General features: G+C 45.8%; 1 protein-coding gene across 1 annotated transcript; it reads right to left on the bottom strand.

The window, feature by feature from the left end:
• Positions 1-1,565: 1,565 nt before the first annotated feature.
• DEGS2 (delta 4-desaturase, sphingolipid 2) lies at positions 1,566-8,056 on the bottom strand. Its single transcript, XM_010212971.2, has 2 exons — positions 7,320-8,056; positions 1,566-1,709 (listed from the first exon to the last, which is right to left on the bottom strand). The coding sequence occupies exons 1-2, from the start codon at positions 8,034-8,036 to the stop codon at positions 1,566-1,568; spliced, it is 861 nt and encodes a 286-aa protein (XP_010211273.1). The 5' UTR covers positions 8,037-8,056.
• Between the last annotated feature and the right edge of the window lie 13,976 nt (positions 8,057-22,032).

The raw sequence follows: 22,032 nt of genomic DNA, 5'->3' as shown, positions 1-22,032 counted from the left end.
TGAAGCTCCCTGAGATTAGTATTGATACAAAGATGTTACTGTATGTTCCCATACCAAACGTTTCTTTGGGGAAAAGTCATCTGAAGAGCCAGGGAAGTCTGACATTCAGCAGAAGTCCTGTTCTTCTTCTCTTTTTCCAGAAACTGAACATTCAGAGCACAACAGTATCTATAAATGAGCCGGTATCCAGCCCGAGTCACAAGGGATCTTGCACCAAGCCTGCGTATTTACCCTACTGTCATAATCAAACAGACAAGGAGACTGGAGAAAGGTTTTTGACAGTAGAGAGTTGCTGAGGATAGCCAGAAGGCAGTGGTTGGAGAAGAGGTGCAGGAAGGTTTAAGCCCAATTAGTACAAAACGACAGATGAAGGTCAGTGCCAATAGTATGGAGTCAGACACTTGGGTAGTTGCATCCCCCTAAGGCTAACAGTGAGGGACTATCACATGCTCCCCCCAAAAAGAAGTCAGTGCCCCTCCCATCAGGGAGCAAAGAACAATTACAATTATTCTGAAAGCAATTAGGAACAAACCTCACCATAATGGATCCTTGTATTCCTGCTTGCTCTTTGCAGAAAGGGAGATAGAATGCAGGGGATGTAGACAGAAAAGAAAGCATATAGAGAAGAGTATAGAGAAAAGAATAAAAAACATAGAGAAAAGCGAGAAAGATTATCAGAAATATCAACACCCTTTGCAGGCAGGAATTAAAATTAGAATCTTTCCATGCTGCAAAGGGCCTCCAGTGGTGAAAAGTATGAGAAACATGAAGGTAGGGATATTGTCGAAAAGGTGACTAGGAAAGAACTACTCGTGATGCCTCACAACCAAAGTTATGGCACATCCGATTAGCTGATGAGGCACTGCAAACAGAAGAAAGTTTTTCTCCACATCACTATTTAGCTGTGCCAGCAAGTTACAGTGAACACTGTATCCCAAGAATAAAACAGGATTCATGACAGGTTTAGAAAACTCCTGGAGTAAAGGTCAAACAATAGCTACTAAAATAATGACAAAATATCCATATGTTATCTTTCTTATACTGAATCTGAACTACCAGCCATGGTCAGATGCAAGATACTGGATTAGTAAAGACTTCAAGCTAAAAGTACCCTTGGGTTCTTACAGAAGGCATAATTTACCACTGCATGCCAGGCCCCCGCTTCTTGCATGGGGCTAGGCATCTAAGCTGGCCTGAAGAGAAACCAGCCCCAAAACACACACACACAGACAGCACTCTCCTTTGCAGAACAGGCCTGCAAACACACTTAGACACAGTCCTGGATGAGGAAGTTAATTTTAAATCTAGACTAGAGGTTCACATAAGCATAGCTTTCTCTAATCTAGATTATCAGTATTACATAAACATATATCCTTTATTTAAAAGTATCAATATACTAAAATAGTGCCTGCAATTGCATTATTCTTCCAGGGAGACATGAAGCACAGACGGGTGGTATTTCAGCACACACACACACACACGGAACCAGCCATCTACCATTGCTGACAACTCAACTCATTCAAACAAACAAGCAAAACACCAGGGCAGTCACTGGAGCTTCTCTATTACTGCGCTTTTGCCAGCTTGCAGAGTCTTTTAACCCTTGAATAAGGACCTATAGTGTCATCAAAGACAAATGCCCAAAGAACCTGAATCCAGGACAGGTGGTATGGGAGGTTATCATAGTATTCTGCTGCGATCTTCTTCACCTGGAAGAACAAGAGAGACAGAACAAGGTAGTTAGCTGTGCAGTGCCAGGTGCATTGAGTAGCCTGCTCAGATCAGGTAGCCCAGCCACCAAGTAAAGTTACTTGGTAGTGCATGTGGGCTTCTGGAGCTCAGCCAAACCAGGATATGCTTAAACGCATCTGGATACTTCTAAGCAGAGCTCTGCAGTGAGTTTTGCTTCACAGCATTTGCAAGATGATGGATCTCTGCATCTGGATTAGTCAGAACTTTTCTCTTACGCGTGAGGTGGAGGAATCTCCACATGAGATAACTATCTTATACATTGCAAGACTCCCAATACACAGCATTGAAATCGCTGTTTTCCACGTGCAGCACTAGCTGCTGAAAGCAGCAGAGCCCTGGTGACAGCTGCGGGTTTAGCCCTGCTCTGCTACTAAGATGCACAACGGAAAAGCAGGTTCCTCCACCAGCCAGAGGAGGTTGAAGGCGGGGGGGCTGCTCTCCTCCATCCAGTGTTAAAAGTGCTATGATATTTGTTAGTAGATCATGAGTCTAATACAGTGTTATCCCTATTAAAATCCACGGGTTTAAAAGCTGTTCCCACCACAGCAGCCCTGTGTATTGGAGATGGTGGTGTTTTTAGGAGAAGCAAAGACTCAACCCGGAAGACATAAGAGTTTCAGACGTGCAGGTTACGGGACTATTAGGATTCCGGAGTTACCAGTTGTCCCTGTTCCTACTTCCTTCCCAACGCTCTGTTCCGGAGCACGCGCGATGGGAGCAGCTCGGCGGAGCCTGGCAGCTGCTGCACGTTTGCACAAACCCTCCCAGGCACCGTTTTACTGGCACCCCACCTCCTGAGCAAACAGCGTGCTCCCCGGGACGCTCCAGCCCAGAGGACCGGCCTTGCCAAGCAGCATGACTTGCTGCCTTGAAAACCCTGCCAAATTCTAGCAGCAGCTGCGTGGAGCACAGCAGAGCTTTGGGTGAAGGTCAGAAGAGCCACATACAAATGGTTACCTGCGTGGAGGGTGCTAGGCAGAACCTGAGGCTTCATGGGCTAACCTCACCCAGCACTGGGCCTGTTTGTGGCAAGGTAAGGGTTGCCACTGAAGTTAAACTGTAAGCCGGCCCTCCTCGCTGCTGGCTCCACGGCCAGCGCCACCGCCTGCAGACACTGCCTGTGACACAGCCTGTGTAACCTACACCGGCTTCAAGAGCTTTTGCTTTTGTACCCAGGAACAAGGTCTCAGGTAATAGTTGTGCCTCCTGGCACATGAGGCTAATTGAAAATGACCCTGGGGAGGAAGTAGGGAAAAAAAGGCTTAGCAGAGAGGCCAGTGTGTGCAATCTGCCTATGCCAGACCCAGCGGTTTTGGCACATTGAGCAAACTTGGTTAGCAGACTGGTCTGGGTGTAGCGCTGAAGAGCCGGTGTGTGCTCAACCTGCAAGTTCAGAAATTGCACTTGAACATACTCCATACCCATATTTTGCAGTAGCGCAACAGATTTAAAGGTGCCATCCCAAATACATTTATTATTTAATAATTAAGATAATCAACATACCCAGCACTGAATTTTGAAGATCACCTATACCATATTTTGGAAGCAGGTAGCCTTAGCCAAGACTAGCACACTGCTTGGCCAGCATCGAGTGACTGAGGACTTGCTTCCCCATGGAATGCAAGATTTCAGCAACTCAGCAGGGCAGCAGGTCTTTCTGAATGAGATGGTCAATATGACCAAGGTCTCATATAAGTCTCATATAAGACTAGGTTACCCTATATCAGCTGCTGAACCGTAACTCACACCTAAAGCAGCTTTTTGCTCCTTCCCCTGTTTTGCTTTGCGCCCAGCAGCAAGTTGTGCAGGAATTCAAGCGGTGTTTGCACCATATGCAACTTCCTGGTGCCCTGAGCAAGAAAACTACATCAGATGTGCAGAAACAAGGAAGGGGAGAAAAGAAACCACAAGAACGTGTTTTTGGCAAAGGAATGGGGAAGAGGAAAAATTTAATGGATGCCGTTAGGAGGTAGGAGTGACAGCTGAAAGGTTTTCTTATGAAATTTACAAGAAGTTTGCTGGGTGTTTGTTTATATCTATTGTGTTACCATGCAGGTTAAAAAAAAAAAAAAAAAGTGCTTTCTTCTTGTCAAATGGTGACACAGAAAAAAGGTACCTGGCAAAAACAACTCTGGTGGTGTCATTTTTTTGGGCATCTCTCTGTGCAAAAGAAAATTACTGCAAAGATCTCAGAAAGTTGGGGGTAAGTCACCTTCATCTTGTATTCTGGGCACTGTACAAAAGCTGTGGATGAGTTTGCAGATAGCAAATTTTGGAGTTGGTGTTACTGTCACCTCAAGGAAGGCAGTATTAGAACAAAGTAGTCCGGGATCCTCCTACTCCTGACTTCACCCTCAGGCTCTCCATGTTGATTGGAAAGTGTCCATTTGCTTCAGTGGACCCTCTGGGAAGCTGGACCTTCCATACACACGGAAATCTTAAGTCTTAATTCATCACTAGTTTTTGATGAGAAGATGTCGCGGATGGATAATGCAAGCATAGTGTCTGCAAATAACTGATTTAGGTACTTGGCAACTGGTAATTTGAGGCTTTGCTACAGGTAAGTCAAGGTGAAAGTAGAAAATAACAACTTTTTGGACTGAAACTTTGCTTCTGATTTTTATCTTACACAGTAGCAACAGGACCCTGCTTCTACTAGGACCCCCTCCTATTATCAGAAAGGCACAGAGGTTATAAGCCACCTAGGCATTTGACCGTAGCTTTTACACCGTTTGTCCTGAGGTTATACAGGAACAAAATCCTTATAACAGGAAGCTGAAGGATGCTGTTTACAATCCTGGAAAGCGCATTGCAGGAGTTCCCTAAACGCTCCCTGACTTGGAGTCAGATGAAGTAGGGAAGCACCCAAGCTAGTCCTCCTGGACATCACAGGGTTAATGAAATCTCTATTTCAAAAAGTGCAGAGCTACCATGTTTTCTTGTCTGTATAAGAAATCTCTGCTCATACCTTGCCTTTTCCTTTTCCCACAAGCTTAATGAATAACTAGTTTGCCTCTGGTAACAGTCCAGCTTTCATTGGAGCTTGCAGAGAGAGTGGCACTTTCCTCTTCATTCTCCCTTCCTCTCTCACCATAAGGACAACCCATCCTTCAGAAAGAAGAATGGCTCTTTATTCATTCAGTAAAGAATGCAATATTTTATTGTTATAAAGCTTCATGCAAAGACAAGCCTAGTCCTAAGTCTACCGGTATTTTTTAGAGCAAACCCTTCACTCCACTGTTGAATTTCATGCTCTCTCGCATGAACTGTTATTGTACTAGTAGGACAAGTTCTTACTGCACATTCATGTCACTCATCTCTAATATCTAAAAGCTTATGGCACAGCCTAATTATTCCTGCTTCAAATCTGCCACAGAGCTAGGGCATAGGTCTTTTCAGTGGCAAACGTATTACTTGGTACATTTTGAATGAGCCACCTATAACACAGGACGAAGATGAGTTTATCTTTCTGATAAGCAGGTGGAAGATCCATTTACTTTCCAAGGTCAAGACCCACTTATTTTTCTAAGCCTATATCCCCTCTGGCCCCAAATATGCAGTAGCTGAGGAAGCACCTTGTTTTCACCTTATGCTCACCAATACCTACAAGTAAAAAGAGCTAAACTTTGGTCATCCCCAAATCAACTATTGGAAATCTGAGTGCTTAAGACACCAAAAATATGAGTAGCTTAAGAGACTGAAAATTCTAAACTTTCACTCCTTTACATTGAAGGATTTGATGGGAGAAGAGCAAGGGGATGTTTCTGCCTCTACTTGTTATGAAAAAAAGTTGTCCCCACAACCCCTTCCACCAAAAAGTTAGATAATTTTTGTTCTTGATTTGTGAAAAAGGATAGTCTGTTTGCTTTAACAGAATAAGGACTTTCTACAGCGGATGTTTGCCTAAGGTTTTCCACTTCATAACAGATTTTCACTTGTAACTGAACGCGTGTCAAGACTCAGAGTGTTCCATGTGCATCTCCATCAGTAGGGCAGGTCTCAGCTGCCCTACAGCTAGAAACATATGAAGACAAGTCCTCGAAATTCGACTAATAGCTTCATCCAATTCACAAAGCAGGGTGAACACTTTTAGGGCTGCACTGCCTGGAGGGATTAGGCTAAACTGTTTGTGATGTGGGTGGGGAAGAGCATTTCAGATCTCATTCAGGTCTGGAGCAACAGTCCCAGCAGGTTCAATTAGTCACTTATTTCCCTTGTGTAAGATAAAGTGCTAACCTCCTCCTCTTCTTGTATTTACATTTCAGTAATCTAAGCATCTCGACACCTCTCAAGTTTGAACACTTGAAACTAAAGCTATGCTCATAGACTTGCTAGCTGAGCTACCAGCTCTAGGAGCAACGGGAGTGCCTGTCATGAGACCTTCACTTGTAAACACTGGCTGCCTTATGGGGTGTTTTGTCTCCCACCAGGAATAGTCAAGTTCTCCAGGAGCCATCTCCAGAAGTGGGATATATTAAGAAATAATTGGAGGCTATATAAGGCTCCCGGTGCTCTACTACATCACAAGGTGATCTCTTCTTGCATTGACTTTCCTCTCAAACAGTGTTTTTGCAATGAAGAATATTAATCCACTGAAGCAAGGTTCCCAAACTGAATTTGCCTGGATATGTTCTCTGTTATACAGTAGTAGGGAGGTCACAGTTCCTGAACTGTCCCGAACTGTCTCTTCAGCAATACCTCCTCCTCATGAGGATGTTGCAGTAGTAGCTCCCAACCTTGCATTACACCAGAGACAGAAGATGTTTGCTGCCTACTTCTGTGCCAGCAGATTGGTGTGTAGGAGTAATGCTTCGACGTCACGTACCTCTAACCCTGTGAGAACTGCTATTAAAGAATTCCCTCACGTATGAACACCCGAAAGAGCATCTGTATACCTGGAGGTAAGTACAGAACCGTGCCTACAGCTGGGCTCTGCAAGTTTGATTCCCACAACTGATAAAATGCAAAGGGCTTGACTTCGAAAGGAGGAAAGCCACAGAGCTTTCTCAATGGCACACCAGGTGTCTTCAGTATCTGCGGTGGGGCAGCAGAGCTAAAGCAAATCACACACGGTGGGCTCTTGTTTTCCAGGGGTGTTATTTGTGTCAGATTGGAACATGCCCCAGTACTTGCATCACCTTAAAAAATAGACTGTTGCTTGATGCTTTGTATATAGCTAATACATTGTTCATCAGACAAAATTCAAGCAATGATTGCCTCCTATCTTAGCTCAGACGAGCCTTTAAAATTTCAAAGAGACCAAACTGCAGATAGTGGAAAGAAATGGAGAAATTTAGACCATTGTTGACTCCAACAACAGTCTTATGAGCAAGGTATTACTCAAGCTCCTCAAGACAATGAAGCTCCCATTTCCTTCCAATAAACTAAATACTAAAGCAGTTTGACAGCCATTTCTTTCAATCTTCTGTTAAAAAAAAAAATCAAAACTAATCCAAAAAGTTTTCTTTTTTAAGAATGGATCCATATCTATGACTTGGAGTGATTTTTCGGAAACAATTCAACAGTTTTTATAAAAACCAATTCACTTTTGCTCATGCTGTACTTACCATTGGCAGCTTGCACCCGGGAATGCTGGGGAAGTCATGGTGCTCCATGTGATAGCCTACATTAAAGGTGAGCCAGTTCAGAGGTCCATAATAAGAGTATGTTTCATACCCTTTTAAAAACATGTAGTGTTCTGCTATGAAGTGCCCAGAAATGGGATGCAAGCCCATGCAAAGAATTGTACCTGCTATTAAGTAAATAATAGGTTTGAGCCCCCAAAAGTAGTAGATCACAAGGTCTACAGAAAACTGCACAATAGCATTAAAAATTTCCATTTGGGTAATTATTTTGGGGTTCACATACAGTGGTCTCAGACTGTAGAACAGAGGTTGGAGGAAGAGCCACAGCAGCTTCCGAAGCGGCGTGCAGAAGAACCAGCCTTCAAAGTCAGTGGGAATGTCAACATCCAGGTTGTCCCCACCAAGGTATCGATGATGGTCAATGTGGTATTTCTTGAAAGAGGCAGAGTAAGGAATTCCAATAGGCAAATTGGCAAAGACCGCAAACCATCGGTTCCACTTGGTCTGCTTGTTCCCAAAGGCGACGTTGTGTGAAATATCATGGATGGCTAAGGTCATGGAATGGTTGATGCATCCCCCAAAAGCATAAGCCCAGAAGAAAACCCATTTCCAGGATAGGTCTTTCACCAAGTAGCATGCTAGAAGCTGCACAAAAACCATTCCGGATACTATCCACTTTAAATGTGGATCTGGTCCCATCAGAGCCTTGATCTCTGGATACTTGGCTAAGGAGAAAAAGAAACACAGAATATCTCATTAGCTCTCATTTAGGCGAACACATCACTACTGGTGCACTCTAGTCTTATCACTCTGTGTTAGAGGCCCTAGTTTTATGAGTGGCAGGGAAGGTTTTACTGATGTGCAGGTCCCAACTGTACATCCAGCACCATGTCCTGTTGAGTTTCCTATATTCTGGCCATGATGGTGCCACACGTCTATAGAGGACTAGCTTACTGACCTTTGGTTTTGTTGGCTATTTAGTTGTTCTTTTAAGAAAAAAACAAACAACAACAACCAAAAAAAAAAAACCCCAAAAAACCAGAAGCTTATCTTCTGGGTGTATTTCATTATTTCATTGCTTCAGGTCTCTTTACAAACTCACACTTCTCACTTCCCACTTTACTCTCATATGAGTTTTCCTGCATTTCTATGGCCTCTACCTATCTACAGGTCTCCTTTTATTCATGCTCTACATTCCCCAATTAATATAGCTCACACAAACAAGACTGTGGGACAAGTCACTCATTCTGGAGCCTGTAGTTACACAGCGTGCTCCCAGAAGTTTGGTAAGTCCATTTAATGAATGTAAATGTCATCTGTCCACCACCCTATGGTGTGCAAACTACTGCATTAAAATTAGATCAGGATGATTTGCATGCACACAGCTGTGGATACTGTAAACATTAGAGACAATATACGTAACTTCATGTGACCTTGCCAGCAGTGGTGCAGGCTGGTACTGGGTGCAAGATGCAGGGTTTTCATAAAAATGACCCCAGAGAAGTTTACAGCAGGCCAGACAGACGCAGCGCTGTTTAGGGAAGCAGCCTGCTGCGGTCACGCTCTGCAGCTATGCCAGCAACTTCTGAGCTTGTTGGCCCAGTTCAGCCAAGCTTGGCAGGGACCATGAAGATTAAGTGCTGTGGAAGACGATGAGGAAAGGGAAGTCTCAGTTGTTCCCCTTGCAAGAATAAATGGGGGAAAAAAAATCACTGCCAGGAGCACTAGGGCGGGAGAGAGATTTTGTGGGTGATAGAAAAGCTCTAGGAAACACCCATGCGTTTGTAAAGTCAGCCAAACTTTAAACAAACAAACAAAAAATCCTGAGCAAATGTAAGTTTCTTTGGTTTTGATGCTTCTGAAATTATAGAAATGCTAATTAGAAATAGTAGCATGATACAAATTGTTCTCTGATGCTTGAAGAAGCACCAAAAGGTTTTAGAAAAGGTCCCAGATGTTGGATATCCATTGCAAAAGACAACTTGATACAGTGACCTCATTAGAAAGTCTGTTACAGAAATATCTTGTATGCACCTTTCTTTTCTGCTTAGGTACATCCATCTGAAAAGCAGAAATCTCTAAAAAGAAAAAGAATAAAAGGAAAAAAAATGCCCTCAAATTTTCAGTCATGGTAGAGGCAAGTTCCTGCAGGTACCAGAGCAGCCACTGAAGAGACGCATGGCAACCAGATCTGCTCACATTTCAGTCACTTTGACAAAAAAAAAAAAAAAAAAAAAAAAAAAAAAAGGTCATTTTTTCCCTTTTAAGTGGAAGCAGAAACTAAGCAAGGGATGCTTTATCCTGTAGCTTGAGAACACTGACAGATTTGTGTGTATTTCTCTTTCTTAGGGCTAACAAGGATTGCAGATTAAATTAAAGAGATTTCAGAACAGTAATTGCTAGTCAGCAGCAGGAATATCTGGAAGCATTGCTGGTAGTGGAAGCAATGCAGGAATGTTGCCTTTATCAGAAGTGACAGCTATTAAGTTACTTGTTAGAGTCTAATATTAAATTCTACATGAATTTTACTCTCCAGCAGTAAAATTTCGTATAATAGTTAAGACAAAATGCTGTGTCTTGTATCATTAATACCGATACACATTTTCTGTTTCCATTACATAGAGAAACCTCAGGAAAGCTGAAGGTCGTTCAGCAAACTGGATCCTGAAAACCTCACTGCTGGGATAGGCTGCCAGAGACCTCCGCTCTGCTCTCTGCTCTCGAGATCATTAAAGTTCCAGATTAAAAGGCACCTGAGCAGAGTGTTTTATTGTCCTGCCTGCCTGTCACTGTGTATTGAGCCACTTTCCTTCTGACCTTCCTGAGCCCTTTTTCATTAGGAAGATGACCAGCTTCTATGTGGTCAGGTCCATGGCTTCCAGACGAAGGCCAGTACGTGATGATGGTCACACAGTGGCGTTTATAGCAAGCTCTTTAGTATCCACCTTGGAGAGGGATAAGGAACAGGAGAAAAAAGGGAATAGCCAAAACTCTTCAGCCATTATAGATAAAGAGAGTGGGGGAAAAAAAAATAAAAGGGTATATGGACTCTTATGGACCAGAATTTGTCCATCAGGGCACAATGGGACCAGCAGAACCCCAGCTGCTCTGGTGCCTTGGCAGCCAGTTCTCCAGCCCCTTTTCTAGAGGCAGGCCTCCTTCTCGCCTTCTCAAACTCTCTTGACAAATTACTCTTTGTCTGCACTTTTTTTTTTTTTTTTTTTTTTTTTTTATCCACTGTGGCTGCTTTCTGGAGATTTGACACATGGTGCCATATCCTTAGCACTGGAGCTGTCCAGAAACATAAAAGTCATGGAGTTTCAAATGAGCAGCAGTGGCCAAATCCATGAGAAGCTAGTAGCAACAAAAAAGGGTTTCATTTCTGCGTTTCCTTTATTTTAACCACAACTGCAGCATACACGTATAGTCGGCCTGGGAACACCACTCAGTGCAAGACTATCAAAGGGAAAAGGAAAAATATCTCTGCGATGACACTGTCCTGGACTATGTTCTATTAATCACGAGTCCCTGCCAAAGCAAACAAGAGGCACCAGGCACAGACAGGACAGGAGCTTCCAGACCCTACGCCCTGTGTTGGAGCTCGGGTTTGAACCAAAAACCCACAACACGCAGTAGCCGAAGCCTTCAGTTGCACTTAGTTTTAGTGCATGGTCGGTAGGAGATGACTTTCTGCACAAGTAATGTATTTTATAGGCAATTCCCACGGTGGACTGGCAGGACGCAGGCAGCAGCTCCTCCAGCCACCCTTGGTGGCAACAGGTGCCCACGTGCTGCAGCACAAAGGGGACAAGGACTCTGCTTCCTCGCCAGAAGCACACGCATTTCCGAGCTTTCATTTAAGCGAAGGAAATACACATCTTGCATGCTTCTGTATGTGCATTTTATTGTAATTTCCATAAACATGAGTTTTAAATAGGCTGCAGAAGAGGCAGCTGTAAGAACGAGTAATCTCTAAATAAATGAGCAGAGCTCCCATTGGCTGAAACCTGTTATACTCCAAATTCAGCTAGATGGAATAAATACAATGAGTTTTGGCTTTTTGGTTTGATGCCCCAAGCTAGAAGGTAAACAGATCAGTCTTTCTACACAGAAACCACTTATACCATTTCCCCTCCAAAATAGGTTGCCAAAGAACCAGTTATGCCTTGGTGTTATTCCTATACAATTATTCCTTGGTGTTCAATCACATTCAGATATTTAGAGCCTACCATGAGCAGCAGGCATTCAGCTGTCATCCTCAATGGCACACGAGTCTTTTCTACAGATCTTATGAAGCAAGACATTTTCCAACCCATCTCCAGTAATTTTATAGAATTAGATTCAAGCCACATCAGAAACAAGACATCATTCCTCTGTGCTGCAACTCATTGCTCATTGTTTGTGTTTGGAAACCTGTTTGCAAATGCAACTCTTTGTGTGCTTATGGTATTACCAGCCTCTGAGAAGAAATGAAGTTTTCATCTTCCCTCAAGACTGCAACAAACAGCACCTCCCTCTGTGTGCAAGTCCTGCAAGTGCTTTAATCGAGCAGATCCTTTCTGCTACTAGGAGCAGGAATTCTACTTTTATGAGAGGTACAAATGCCGTCTGCCTTATTCCCAGGCACTCACTGCCTCCACCGAGCAGCAGTGACACTGGTGCAGCCACGCTGTTAGGCTGAGCAGCCACGGGTGAAGACCTTCCCTCTGGCAGGGGAGCTTTCTGCCAGGTCACTTCTCCAACCCATCTCACTGCAGAGTTACACAAGTCCTGGTTCTGACACAAAGCAGGAACAGACTTTTCTTTTAAACAAGAAGGCACGATAATACCAACAGAATAATTATATTTCAAAACCAGAAAAGCACAGATAACATGATCAAGAACTTGGGACTGGGGTCAAAGTATCATCTTCGCAAGAAAGCCTCTGTGTATCATACCTGGCACCTAGATAGCGCCAAGCACAAGATAAATTTTAGTACCTAAGGTTCAAGAGCAAGGTACTACAAAGCAAAGAGATAAGAGACAGGGAATTATTACCTCTTCCTTGTGCAAAAACAGATGTTGATCTACTTGTTGGCTTTAACTGCATCTGTTTAGGAATCACACCCCTAGCAAGCTCACCTACCGCAACAAAATCCTGGCGTCAGCTTGCTACCAGAGCGCTCGATGCACACGCCGGGCAGCTCTGCTGCGGGGACAGCTCGTGGGGACAAACACCGACAGCCAAGAACCAGCACAACAGCCAGAGAGCTGCTTTGAACCACTTGTGCTTGCCAAGATTCCCCGACCAGCGCAGGCCGCCGTCGCTGCTGCAGAGGTCACAGACCCCAGGGCAATCAGCTCTCCAGCAAGGCTATGCAGCTCGCTGACCGGCTGTTCCCAGTGCTCAATTACCCTTAGAAGCCTCCTGGGACAACAGGTGAGGGAAACACATCTACAAAAGAGTTGCCTTATGCACTTGACAACTTGTCCATATTTTTATATATTTACATATATACACATTTTTTTTTCCTGATGGATAATTTCCAGTTTGCATTAAATCATTTAATCTGTTTTTGCATGTTCAAATGCACACGCGATGCATGCAGTGCCCTCCGCCCAAACAAAGACTAGACACTCTGGTAAGGACATGCTCAAGGTTTGCTGACTGACCCTCACACTTCGAATGTTACAGGGACAGTGACTATACCAATGCCAGAAAGGAATGCTATGATACTCTTAATAACTTTTGCTTTGTTTTCTTCTCTCTCTCTATCTTTTTTTTTCCCTGCCCCCTCTCTGGATATTATAATCCCTGGGTTAATCTGTTAATCATGGAGCAGATGAAGAACTAAACTTGAGCATCACAGCCCCTGCACAGCAGCTCAGCCACAAGCCTCATTTTCTCTTATAATAGACCTTCAAAAATTCTACCCTACTATTTAAAGGGAAGAAAAGCAGCATTAACAACAACAACAACAACAACAAACTTCTTTATTAGTGAGGTGTTGAAAAGATAATTCCATGAGATTAGTAACCACATGCTGAAGCAATTCTGAGTTGTTAGTTCTTCTCATTAACTAGCCTCAAAAGTCAACAAACAAAATGACTCCAAACATCCTCAGAACTTCAAAAAACAGAAGCAAAAGCCTCTCCATGCACCATATTCATGTGCAAAGTCAAGCACTGCCGGAACAGCACGAAAATAAGGAACTCTACCTTGCCAAAGACCTTTGCCTTGTCACTAAGGCAAGGCAAAGGAAGCAGACTATTCTATTAAATTCTTGCGACTTTGTGTTGCTCTTTAGCAATGAGCAATGAGCACCCACATGCTCATTTGCCTTTTTTTTTTTTCTCCCTACCACTAGACTCGGAAAACTTGCATTTAGGAGGATTCCCCGTGAACATCCTCTAGGCTGAGTCGACAAGCAGAGTATTCCCACTCTTCTTATTGAATGAAGAAATAACCCGAAAGCAATCAACTCCAAAGATCATCTCAACGTGCAATTTAGTTGAGAGGAGGTGAAATTCCATATTATTAAAAAAAAAAAAAAAAAAAAAAAACTTTTCCGAACAAGCTCTTCACCATCGCGCGTGCTGAGCTGCGCAGACCTGGCAGGAGACGCTCTGCCGCGGGAACGCGCTGGGCTCCGCGCTCGCTCACAGAGCTGCGGGCTCCGCCGCAGCCCCGACGGCGCCGCCGGTCCCTAACTCCGCTCCGCCCGGGGCGCTTCGGGGACGTTTCAGCCCCCCCGGGCAGCGGCGCCAACGGGATGGAGCCACCTGCGGCCCGCAGGTCCCGTCGGGGGGAGCCGCCCGGCCCGGCGGAGCCCCGAGGGGTCCCGGGGGGAGCCCCGCTGCCTCCCCCGGCCTCGGCCCCGCCGCCCCCGCGCCCGCCCGCGACGCACCCAGGATCTCCTTCCTGCGCTGCGTGTGGGGCTGCTCCGTGTAGACCCACTCGAAGTCGCCGCGGGTGACGCGGTTGCCCATGGCTCGCGCCGGCCGCGCGCCTCGCCCCGCGCCGCCCTTATAGCCGCGCGCCCGGCGCGGGGCGGCGCCGCCGCCTCCCTCCGCCCCGACGGCTGCCCCGGGCCCGCGGCGGCGCCCGCGACGGCCGCTCCGCGCGTGGGGACGGCACGAGGGCCGCCAGCGCGTGGCACGTGCCACCTCCCGCGCCTCCTCCCGGGCTCCAGCACAGCCCCCCGAGCCGCCCAGGAGCAGCTGGCCCCTGGCCAGGCCACGCTCGACGTCCGGGAGCGCATGGCCCACTGGTACCCCTCGTGTCTGCTCCCTGGTAATGAAGACAAGTGAAGGCCTTGCTGAGCTCAAACTCCTCTCTAGCCTCTCTGATTCACACAGCGAGGAGCTCCGGATGTCACAGGTTGGTGTTTCTCCATATAAAAACGAAAATTAAAGCCTTGCTCTGCATTCCAGGATGCTCTTTCACAAGCTTCTACCTGTCCTGACACCTGTCTCCAACGCTTCCTGCCCTTCTGCATCACTCCTGCCTCTGCCCCGTCTGGGTGAGCTCCGCACGTGGACACGAGCTGAACTTCACTGATGCCCTGTTGCTTTCTCAGGCCCTCTCCTTCCCTCCCTGCCCTGCTTGCCCTAAAATTGCTCAGTGTAGCAGGAAGTTACAAACGGCAAAACAAGCAGCCCTGCAAATGGAAACAAATATTTTTCAGCGGTAACTGTTGCCTGTTGGCACTGGTGATTCTGTTTGCACTTACTTAGTCTGCTTTAATGCTTTAAGATTGCCTAGTAGCACAGCAGTTGGAAATGATATAGCTTAAAAAATACCACGAACCCAACCCCCTCCCACCTGCCTGCTAGAAAGCTGTTGGAGGCTCTCTGGTGTTTTCCTGAAGCGATCCAGGGTTAAACCGTCAGGTAGCTAAGGGTCCAAAGCGGGTGGAGCAGAGGGAGTCTGGTGCGGAGGGTGCAGCTCCGCCTGGAGATGTGGCAGGAATTAACCATTTTCTTCTCATGCATCTGTTTTTGGCATGTGCAATGGTTCCTTCATCTACCACGAAGCTGCAGAGCCCCAGCTAACCCTGGGCTCAAGCCAGGTGAGGTTACTGCCCTTGTCCCCACTACGGTGCTGCGGACGGCAGCAGCTCTGCCCACACCTCTAATGGGCACCCAGGCTTGAGGGACTGGGAAGGGAACAGGGAAGCCAAAGACTCTGGGGAGGTGGCGATCTCCTGCTGTCACTCCCTGCCCAGTCACTCTCCATATGACTAAACCAGCAGGGTGGCTGTGTAATCCAAGAGCTGCTAAGGACCTAAATAGGACTTCACTCTCTGAAGCTTATTGAATAGGCTGGTGTTACTGCATGTGGAGTTTCACCTGCAAAACATCTGTGCAGGCAATGGCATCATCTTCACGCAGCGTATTACTGTCCTTAATCCTACAGGAAGGTTTTCTGTCTCCACTGAGCTGGCATCTGTCTCTGAGGACAGTATTTCCTCCTTCTGCAGCAAACTCAACAAATTATACTAACTAAAGAGTAACTGTGGATGCCAGACTAACAGGAAAAAACTCACATGGCTCCTCACATGGGCAGAAGTGCAACCTGCTGTTTTTCCTGCCATAATGTTACATTATCCCTGCCTAAATGTTATAGCGCTAGTAAAACTGTTCACCCGGGGAAGGGAGATGGCACTAGCATCTCACGCAGGAAATGCAGGGAGTATTTCAGCATCACCCAGGGATAATAGCCCCTTCAACGAAGATTACAGTGTTTGTGTCCCGAGCTGTGCAAACCCGCACACACATGTATGATCCTTCGTGGCAACCCCCGCAGCTGCTCCCCGCTGGAGCCTCCACCTGCAGTTTTCTCCCCTTGCTCGGGACTTGCAGCTCTCCAGAGCACTGTCTGCAAGGAGCCGCCTTTAGCACATGCGGGAGTGCCGCGGGCCACCAAGTAACTTGCATTTCTGCACCTTTACATTTGTTAAACGTGATGCTCTGCTAGGGCATATGGTAATGTTGCCTGGTAATTTTATCTCAAAGTAAGGTGTTTTAAGGTGTTTTCTCTTATGAAGAGTGGCCTATGGCAGAATTGGTTTCAGTCCCTAATTTGCCTAGTTTCTTCTCTTGGCACTGGAATTTCCTTCTGGGTTATGTTGATTACCTGAAGAAAACACAGCTCTATTAGCTGGTTTAGGGAGCAGTCTGCACCCATTTTGAAGCGGGTGTCACGCACGGAACTGCTGCGCCTAGGGACAACTATTGACAAGGTTCATGGACCTCAGTGAGCAATTCAGCCTCCCACAGGCGGCGGCGTGTGCAGGTGAGTCACGTCCTCGGCACACAGCCCCCGAGGTCACCTCCGAGGAGGTGCCTGGTTCACCAGCCCTTCCTTCTGCCGCGCGCGGCCTGCGCTGCTCCTTCCCTGGCCTGTTCTGCTGCCGTCGCTCCCTGGCGTCGCCGCTGTTGTCAGAGCAGCGGGTGGAGCTGGGGAAACAACAGGGGAGGCCGGAGGTGCGGGAGGGCGGGCGGCCCCTTCCGCGCGGGGCGGCCGCGGCCCCCAGCCCCGCCGCCCCCGGCCCGGCCCGCGCTCCCCTCGGGACTCACCCCGCTGCGGCCCGGCCCTGCCGCACCCCCTGGCGGCGCCCGCGGGGCCCCGGGACGGCCGCGCCCGCCGCGCGCGCGTCTGCAGCGCCCCCCAGCGGCCCCGCTCCTTCCCTGCCCCGGCAGCGGGCGGGAGGCGGCGGAGCCCCGAGCGCCGCTGCCACCCCCGGCCGCGACGGCGCTGCCGCGGCTGGCCGCGCTCCTGGCCTGTCCCCGCGGCGCGGCCAGGGCGCTGTGACACAAAACCCGCCATTTCTTTGCTTAACGACATTGCACTTTATTTATTTTTAGCTTTATTTTTTTTTATTCCAGGAAGCCTAGTTTCTCCTAGTAGTGCATTTGGAAAGAACGGAAATGAAAATCGTTAACTCCAGAACACGTTTCATGTTTGCAATGGGAATTCTTTTGTTACGCTCATTAATGCCCCTGGCTCCTTCAGGAACAGGCGCTTGAGGAATTTTAAAGAGCCCTGATATGATCGCTAGCTGGGAGCGTAAGTAATGCAGCCTTACTGTAATTAACGGCATCACCGTGATCAAGCACAGATTGTTTATGCAGACTTTGGATGAAAGTAACTTCTTCTATACAGATGCCTTTTCTTGTTTTATGTTCTCCCTCTTCTTTGCTTTGTACAACAATCTTTGGTGAAAATGGTGCTTCCACGCTACGTTTTATATCGCTCAGAGGATTTGCATTTATTTTCTAGACGTATTTGCTCCTCTGCACCATAAGTACTTATCCCACAACGGTTAAGCTACCATTAATGTCGCCTTGGGATTTCAGGAGCATTTGCTAACATTTCACTATAAACACTCAAATGGAATTTATTCTTTCCACAGGAAAAATATGATATGCAAAAGGTAGCAACATTTCCCAGCTACAAACAGCACGTATGGTTGTGTTGCTGCCGGCTGGTTGCTTTAAGTCTGCTCCGCCTGTAGATGAAATATTTGCATTTGAGTAGGCAACGTGCAAGTCCATGAACATGGAAAACACAGTAAATAGGAGGAGAGGCAATTTGTGTGTGTAAAAGAGTGAAGAACAAATTGCTCATGAAACATCTCCCTCTTGCGCGCTGTGTTTGCACTTTCCTGCTGGGTGCTAGGCCCGCGCTGTGCTGACGCAACACCCCATGTTCCCTGTGGGACAGGAGCCACGTTCCTGGTCACCGTGTGAGCATCCGCTTGCGATGCTTCCTCCACAGTAATATTTTCCATGGAGCTGCTGGAGCCAGCGCCTCTCCCTGGCACAATCCTCACCAGCATGGCCTGGCCGTTAGCTCTGCTGGAAACCACCAGCATCTGCAACAGCGTCGCAAACGTGAGGATCTACGGGGTGCTCTGGAGGTCCCAAGGGTTTCAGGGTTACGAGGAAACTCCCTTCTAGTGCTGGGAAAGGCACCAGATTGAGCCGATTTCTCTGCTCCCACCTTAGGCACTGCTGGGTCCCTGCGCTCTGGCTGCAGCCCACCCGCGTGACGGCACCTTCTGGAGCATCTGCTCCTTCGGACACACTTCCCGCCACGCGGCTCTCCACCCGCCGCGCTTGGGAGCTGTTTGTTTTCTCAGTGCTGCCGCACACTGCTGACACCAGGGTGGGCACGGGGTTAAGAGGGGCACTTTGTGCAGCCGCAGAGTCAGAGATGGAGCTCTGAGGAAAGCGAAAGCCACTTGAAATGGATAACTGTTTGTGTCTGTATAGGAAGGATTCCCTCTGCAGGGAACTATTGAAGGGCAACCCTGATAACAAACTGTGTCAAATCCCAAGATTGTTATACAATGTCATTTTCTTTTTTTCTTTTTTTTTTTTTTCCTTTGCAAAAAGTATCTTTACTCAGTGTTTCCATTGCAGCAGCACACACATTCCCACCACAATGGACTCGGACTCCACTACAAAAATACAAAGTCAACTGACAATCTTTTCCTCAGTGAGACCCACCAGAAGAAGCACTGCACAACCATGCTTATGCCTGAGGAATGAGCTTTTGTACTCTTATTTTATATTATTTTATCAGAGATGGAAGAAACATGCTATATACTCCAGAATATTGCAGTTTTGTAGAATACTGTGGAATCTTAGTGCTGCAGAATATTGTAGAAATCCAGGTAGGTTTGTTCAAGAAAACGAATTGCTGCCCACAGGCCTTCTTTGAGACTGCAGAAATTGATACATCCTATTTAATTTTAATTATTTACTCAGTTCAACCTGTGATGATTTTTTCTTTTATAATGTATTAACTTCAGGGCTGTTCCTGAGTGCTACCAGGACCTACTGGTATCCAGGGAGTTCAGGGGGAGCTGAGAGCTCAGCACGTCGTAGCAACAGCTCTGGAGTGTGCAAATCCAAACAAATTCATGCACACGGAGAGCACTGGGAAGTCCTGCTATTTGTAACAGGAATCAGGCGTGAGCAGCAGTCATAGATTTACTTGTTGGTCCTCAGGTCCAGCATGAGCTGTTAAGACTTGTGTTCACACAAATATTCATAGTTGATGGTCATCTTAACAGCTCAGTAATACTTATTTATATTTTACATGCACAATTAAAAGGATAAATATTCCTGAAGCAAGGACTCCCATTGATTTATGAATAACCCTTTCATTGAGGAAGAACAAGAAATTATGTGATCTTGTCCTAGCACCAACACTTGTTTAATGAGCCTGGGGTGATTAGTGACTGTAACTTGGAAATTAGTTTGCAGTGGTAGCAGCGCAAACCCTCTCCCTCCTCTGCAGATGCAGACATGAGAAAATCCTTCCCCCTCAGTGCTTGCTCTCAAAGACATGAGCAGATGACAACTGGATGGGGAGAGCTATAAATCTGGGAAAATTAATTGCTGCAGCTTTGTTGGCTGCTCATTTTGTTTTTAAGCATGGATCTGAAGTAGGATATGACAGAGCAAGGAAAACTTATGGTACTTACTTTTTAAATGGTACTTATGGTACTTTACTTTTTGAATGGTACTTATTAAAAGTACCATAAAAAAAATGAAGAAAAGAGGTGCACAGAGTTCCCCACTCGTGGCATGGTCAGCAGGCAGAACCTTAGAGCCATAACGAGCCCTTGAACAGGTTTTGTAGGAGACTACATAGAAATTAGATCAGGGATTTCCCCCATGTTTAATTAGCAGTCTGAGAGGAGATGACAAAGCTGTTTATGAGAGAAGCCAGCGGAGGGGCCATAAAGGATGGTGGAAGTGAAATCCCATCAGCTGGGAGGATGAGTCTAAATTACAAAGGATCTTACAGTTGAAGAAAAGCATTTCCTCTGCAGAGCAGGAAGGAGTCAGGAGGAGGATTCCAGAAAGAGGGTGCCACAACCAATTGCTAATTCCACACTTTTCTTAATGGATTATTTTAACAGCTCTGAATCCCAGCTTAAATTTGTTTCTAAGGTTGCTTTTTCTTTCTTTCTTTCTTTCTCTCCTGTTTTAATCAATTAGTAAGCCACTTCAAAAGAAAATAATGCGTAAAACCTGGTGCATAGAATCAGCAGAACCTATTCATTAGTCCTAGTTACAGGCATTAACAACCTAGTGAAAGAGAACCCTGTGTTACCAACATTGATTTTCTTTTCCTCTGGTAAGTGCTTCTGATCTTCTTCACGCAAAAAGCATGAGAGTGAAAATATTTTAAGAATTATTACATCACACAGTCACAAAACTAGATATGGAAGCATTACCAGTGTAACAATCAGTGTTGATTAACACTGGAAGGACTAAACTTTCCTCTCTCAAACATCCAACAAAATAGTTTGGGAAAAAAGAAAAGGCTGTCAGTAGGACTAAAATAAGTAAATAAATAATTTGAAGAAAGAGCATTTTTTGGTTCATGCTTTCTTACTTTGTGCAAGAATAACATGTGTGACTTCTCTTTAAAGACTTTATACGTACCAAGTAACTCTTGCTTAGAAGAACAGTTACCTAGTTTTGGCTTGATGCAACTAAGATAAGGGCTAAGAGAGTTATTTGCGATGCATGAAACATACCTTAGTTTTCGCAACAAACATCAGCATCAGAATACTACACACGCAAGTCTGGGTTAGTACAGCAGTGGCAACTAGGATTTCTGGATGCTCTGAAGTAATAGTTTACTACAGGGGTACCAGAAGCACAAGATAGGAAAAAGCAGAGTATTGATGGAGTGGCTAATGGCGCTGAGTGTTGCCTGCAGCTGCTGTTGTGGGTCTGTCCACAAGAGCTGTGAAAGTCCTTCTAGAGCTGGACACGTCAGCACCTTGAGCGCAGCGACCTCCCTGTTCCGTGCACAGCCCCAGTGTAAACAACTGGTTGAGCCTAATCAGAGCAGGGCTCTCAGCAGAACTGCTGCAGCTTTGTTTTGCTTATGGTACAAAATTACAAATGAAAAATAAGACTGATGCTTCTGAGAGCGCCTTCTTGGTACTGTCTGACAAAAGGCCAAGAAGCAGTGGGCACAAATGGAAATACAGGAAATACCATTTAAGCATTAAAAAAAAAAAAAAAACCTTTTCACTGTGATGGTGGTCAAACGCTGGAACAGGCTGCCCAGAGAGGTTGCTCTCCTGAGGTCCCTCCCGACATCAACCACTCTGTGACTCTGCAAAACTAAAAAGACCAGCTATTCTTGTTTAAAGCACAAGCTCAGTATCTTTCATGGAAAACTTAAAATATAATTTTTCAAATTATCCATATTTCATTTGTGTGTAAAGAATGAGTGGCAGGTATCTGTCCTCATAATTCTTAAAGAAATATAAAGTACTCTAAAATGAGACTCCAACATATCTGAACTTCTGTAACACTTGGTGTCAATGCAAAAAAAAAAAAAAAAAAAAAAAAAAAAGGAGAGTTCGAAAGAGTAGGATATCTCTTAAAGAGCAGAAACCAAAGCCCTCAGGCATGTGTTTTTTCTACCTCTTCCTTTCCTTTTTTAAATGTAGCAGATACTGCTGGTAGCTGAGATATATGTCCATGGCACTATTTCTTTACGGAATTGAGTACCAAAATTAAAATGAAGAAATCTCACTAACCTACAGCTTTCCTCTCCAAATGCTGACCGTATAGAACTACTCACTAGTTTTGAGCTTGGTTTGCAACACAGCTCTTTGAATCTCCTCATTAGGCCCTGCCCACATGGCTGTTGAAGAAAGGCAGAGAAGGG

Source organism: Tinamus guttatus, unplaced genomic scaffold (genome assembly GCF_059628265.1).
Source record: "Tinamus guttatus ecotype Peru unplaced genomic scaffold, ASM5962826v1 Tinamus_guttatus_pri_ptg000048l, whole genome shotgun sequence".
NCBI classification, from domain to species: domain Eukaryota; kingdom Metazoa; phylum Chordata; class Aves; order Tinamiformes; family Tinamidae; genus Tinamus; species Tinamus guttatus.
The sequence above is the reverse complement of the archived record's forward strand: the minus strand, read 5'-3'. Positions and strand labels throughout refer to the sequence as shown.

Bases quoted from the DNA above. Each gene is read 5' to 3' on its own strand.
- DEGS2 (XM_010212971.2), bottom strand. From the start codon at position 8,036: ATGGGACCAGATCCACATTTAAAGTGGATAGTATCCGGAATGGTTTTT. The intron at 1,710-7,319 runs GTAAGTACAGCA...TTGTTCTTCCAG, and splicing joins CCGGGTGCAAGCTGCCAATG to GTGAAGAAGATCGCAGCAGA.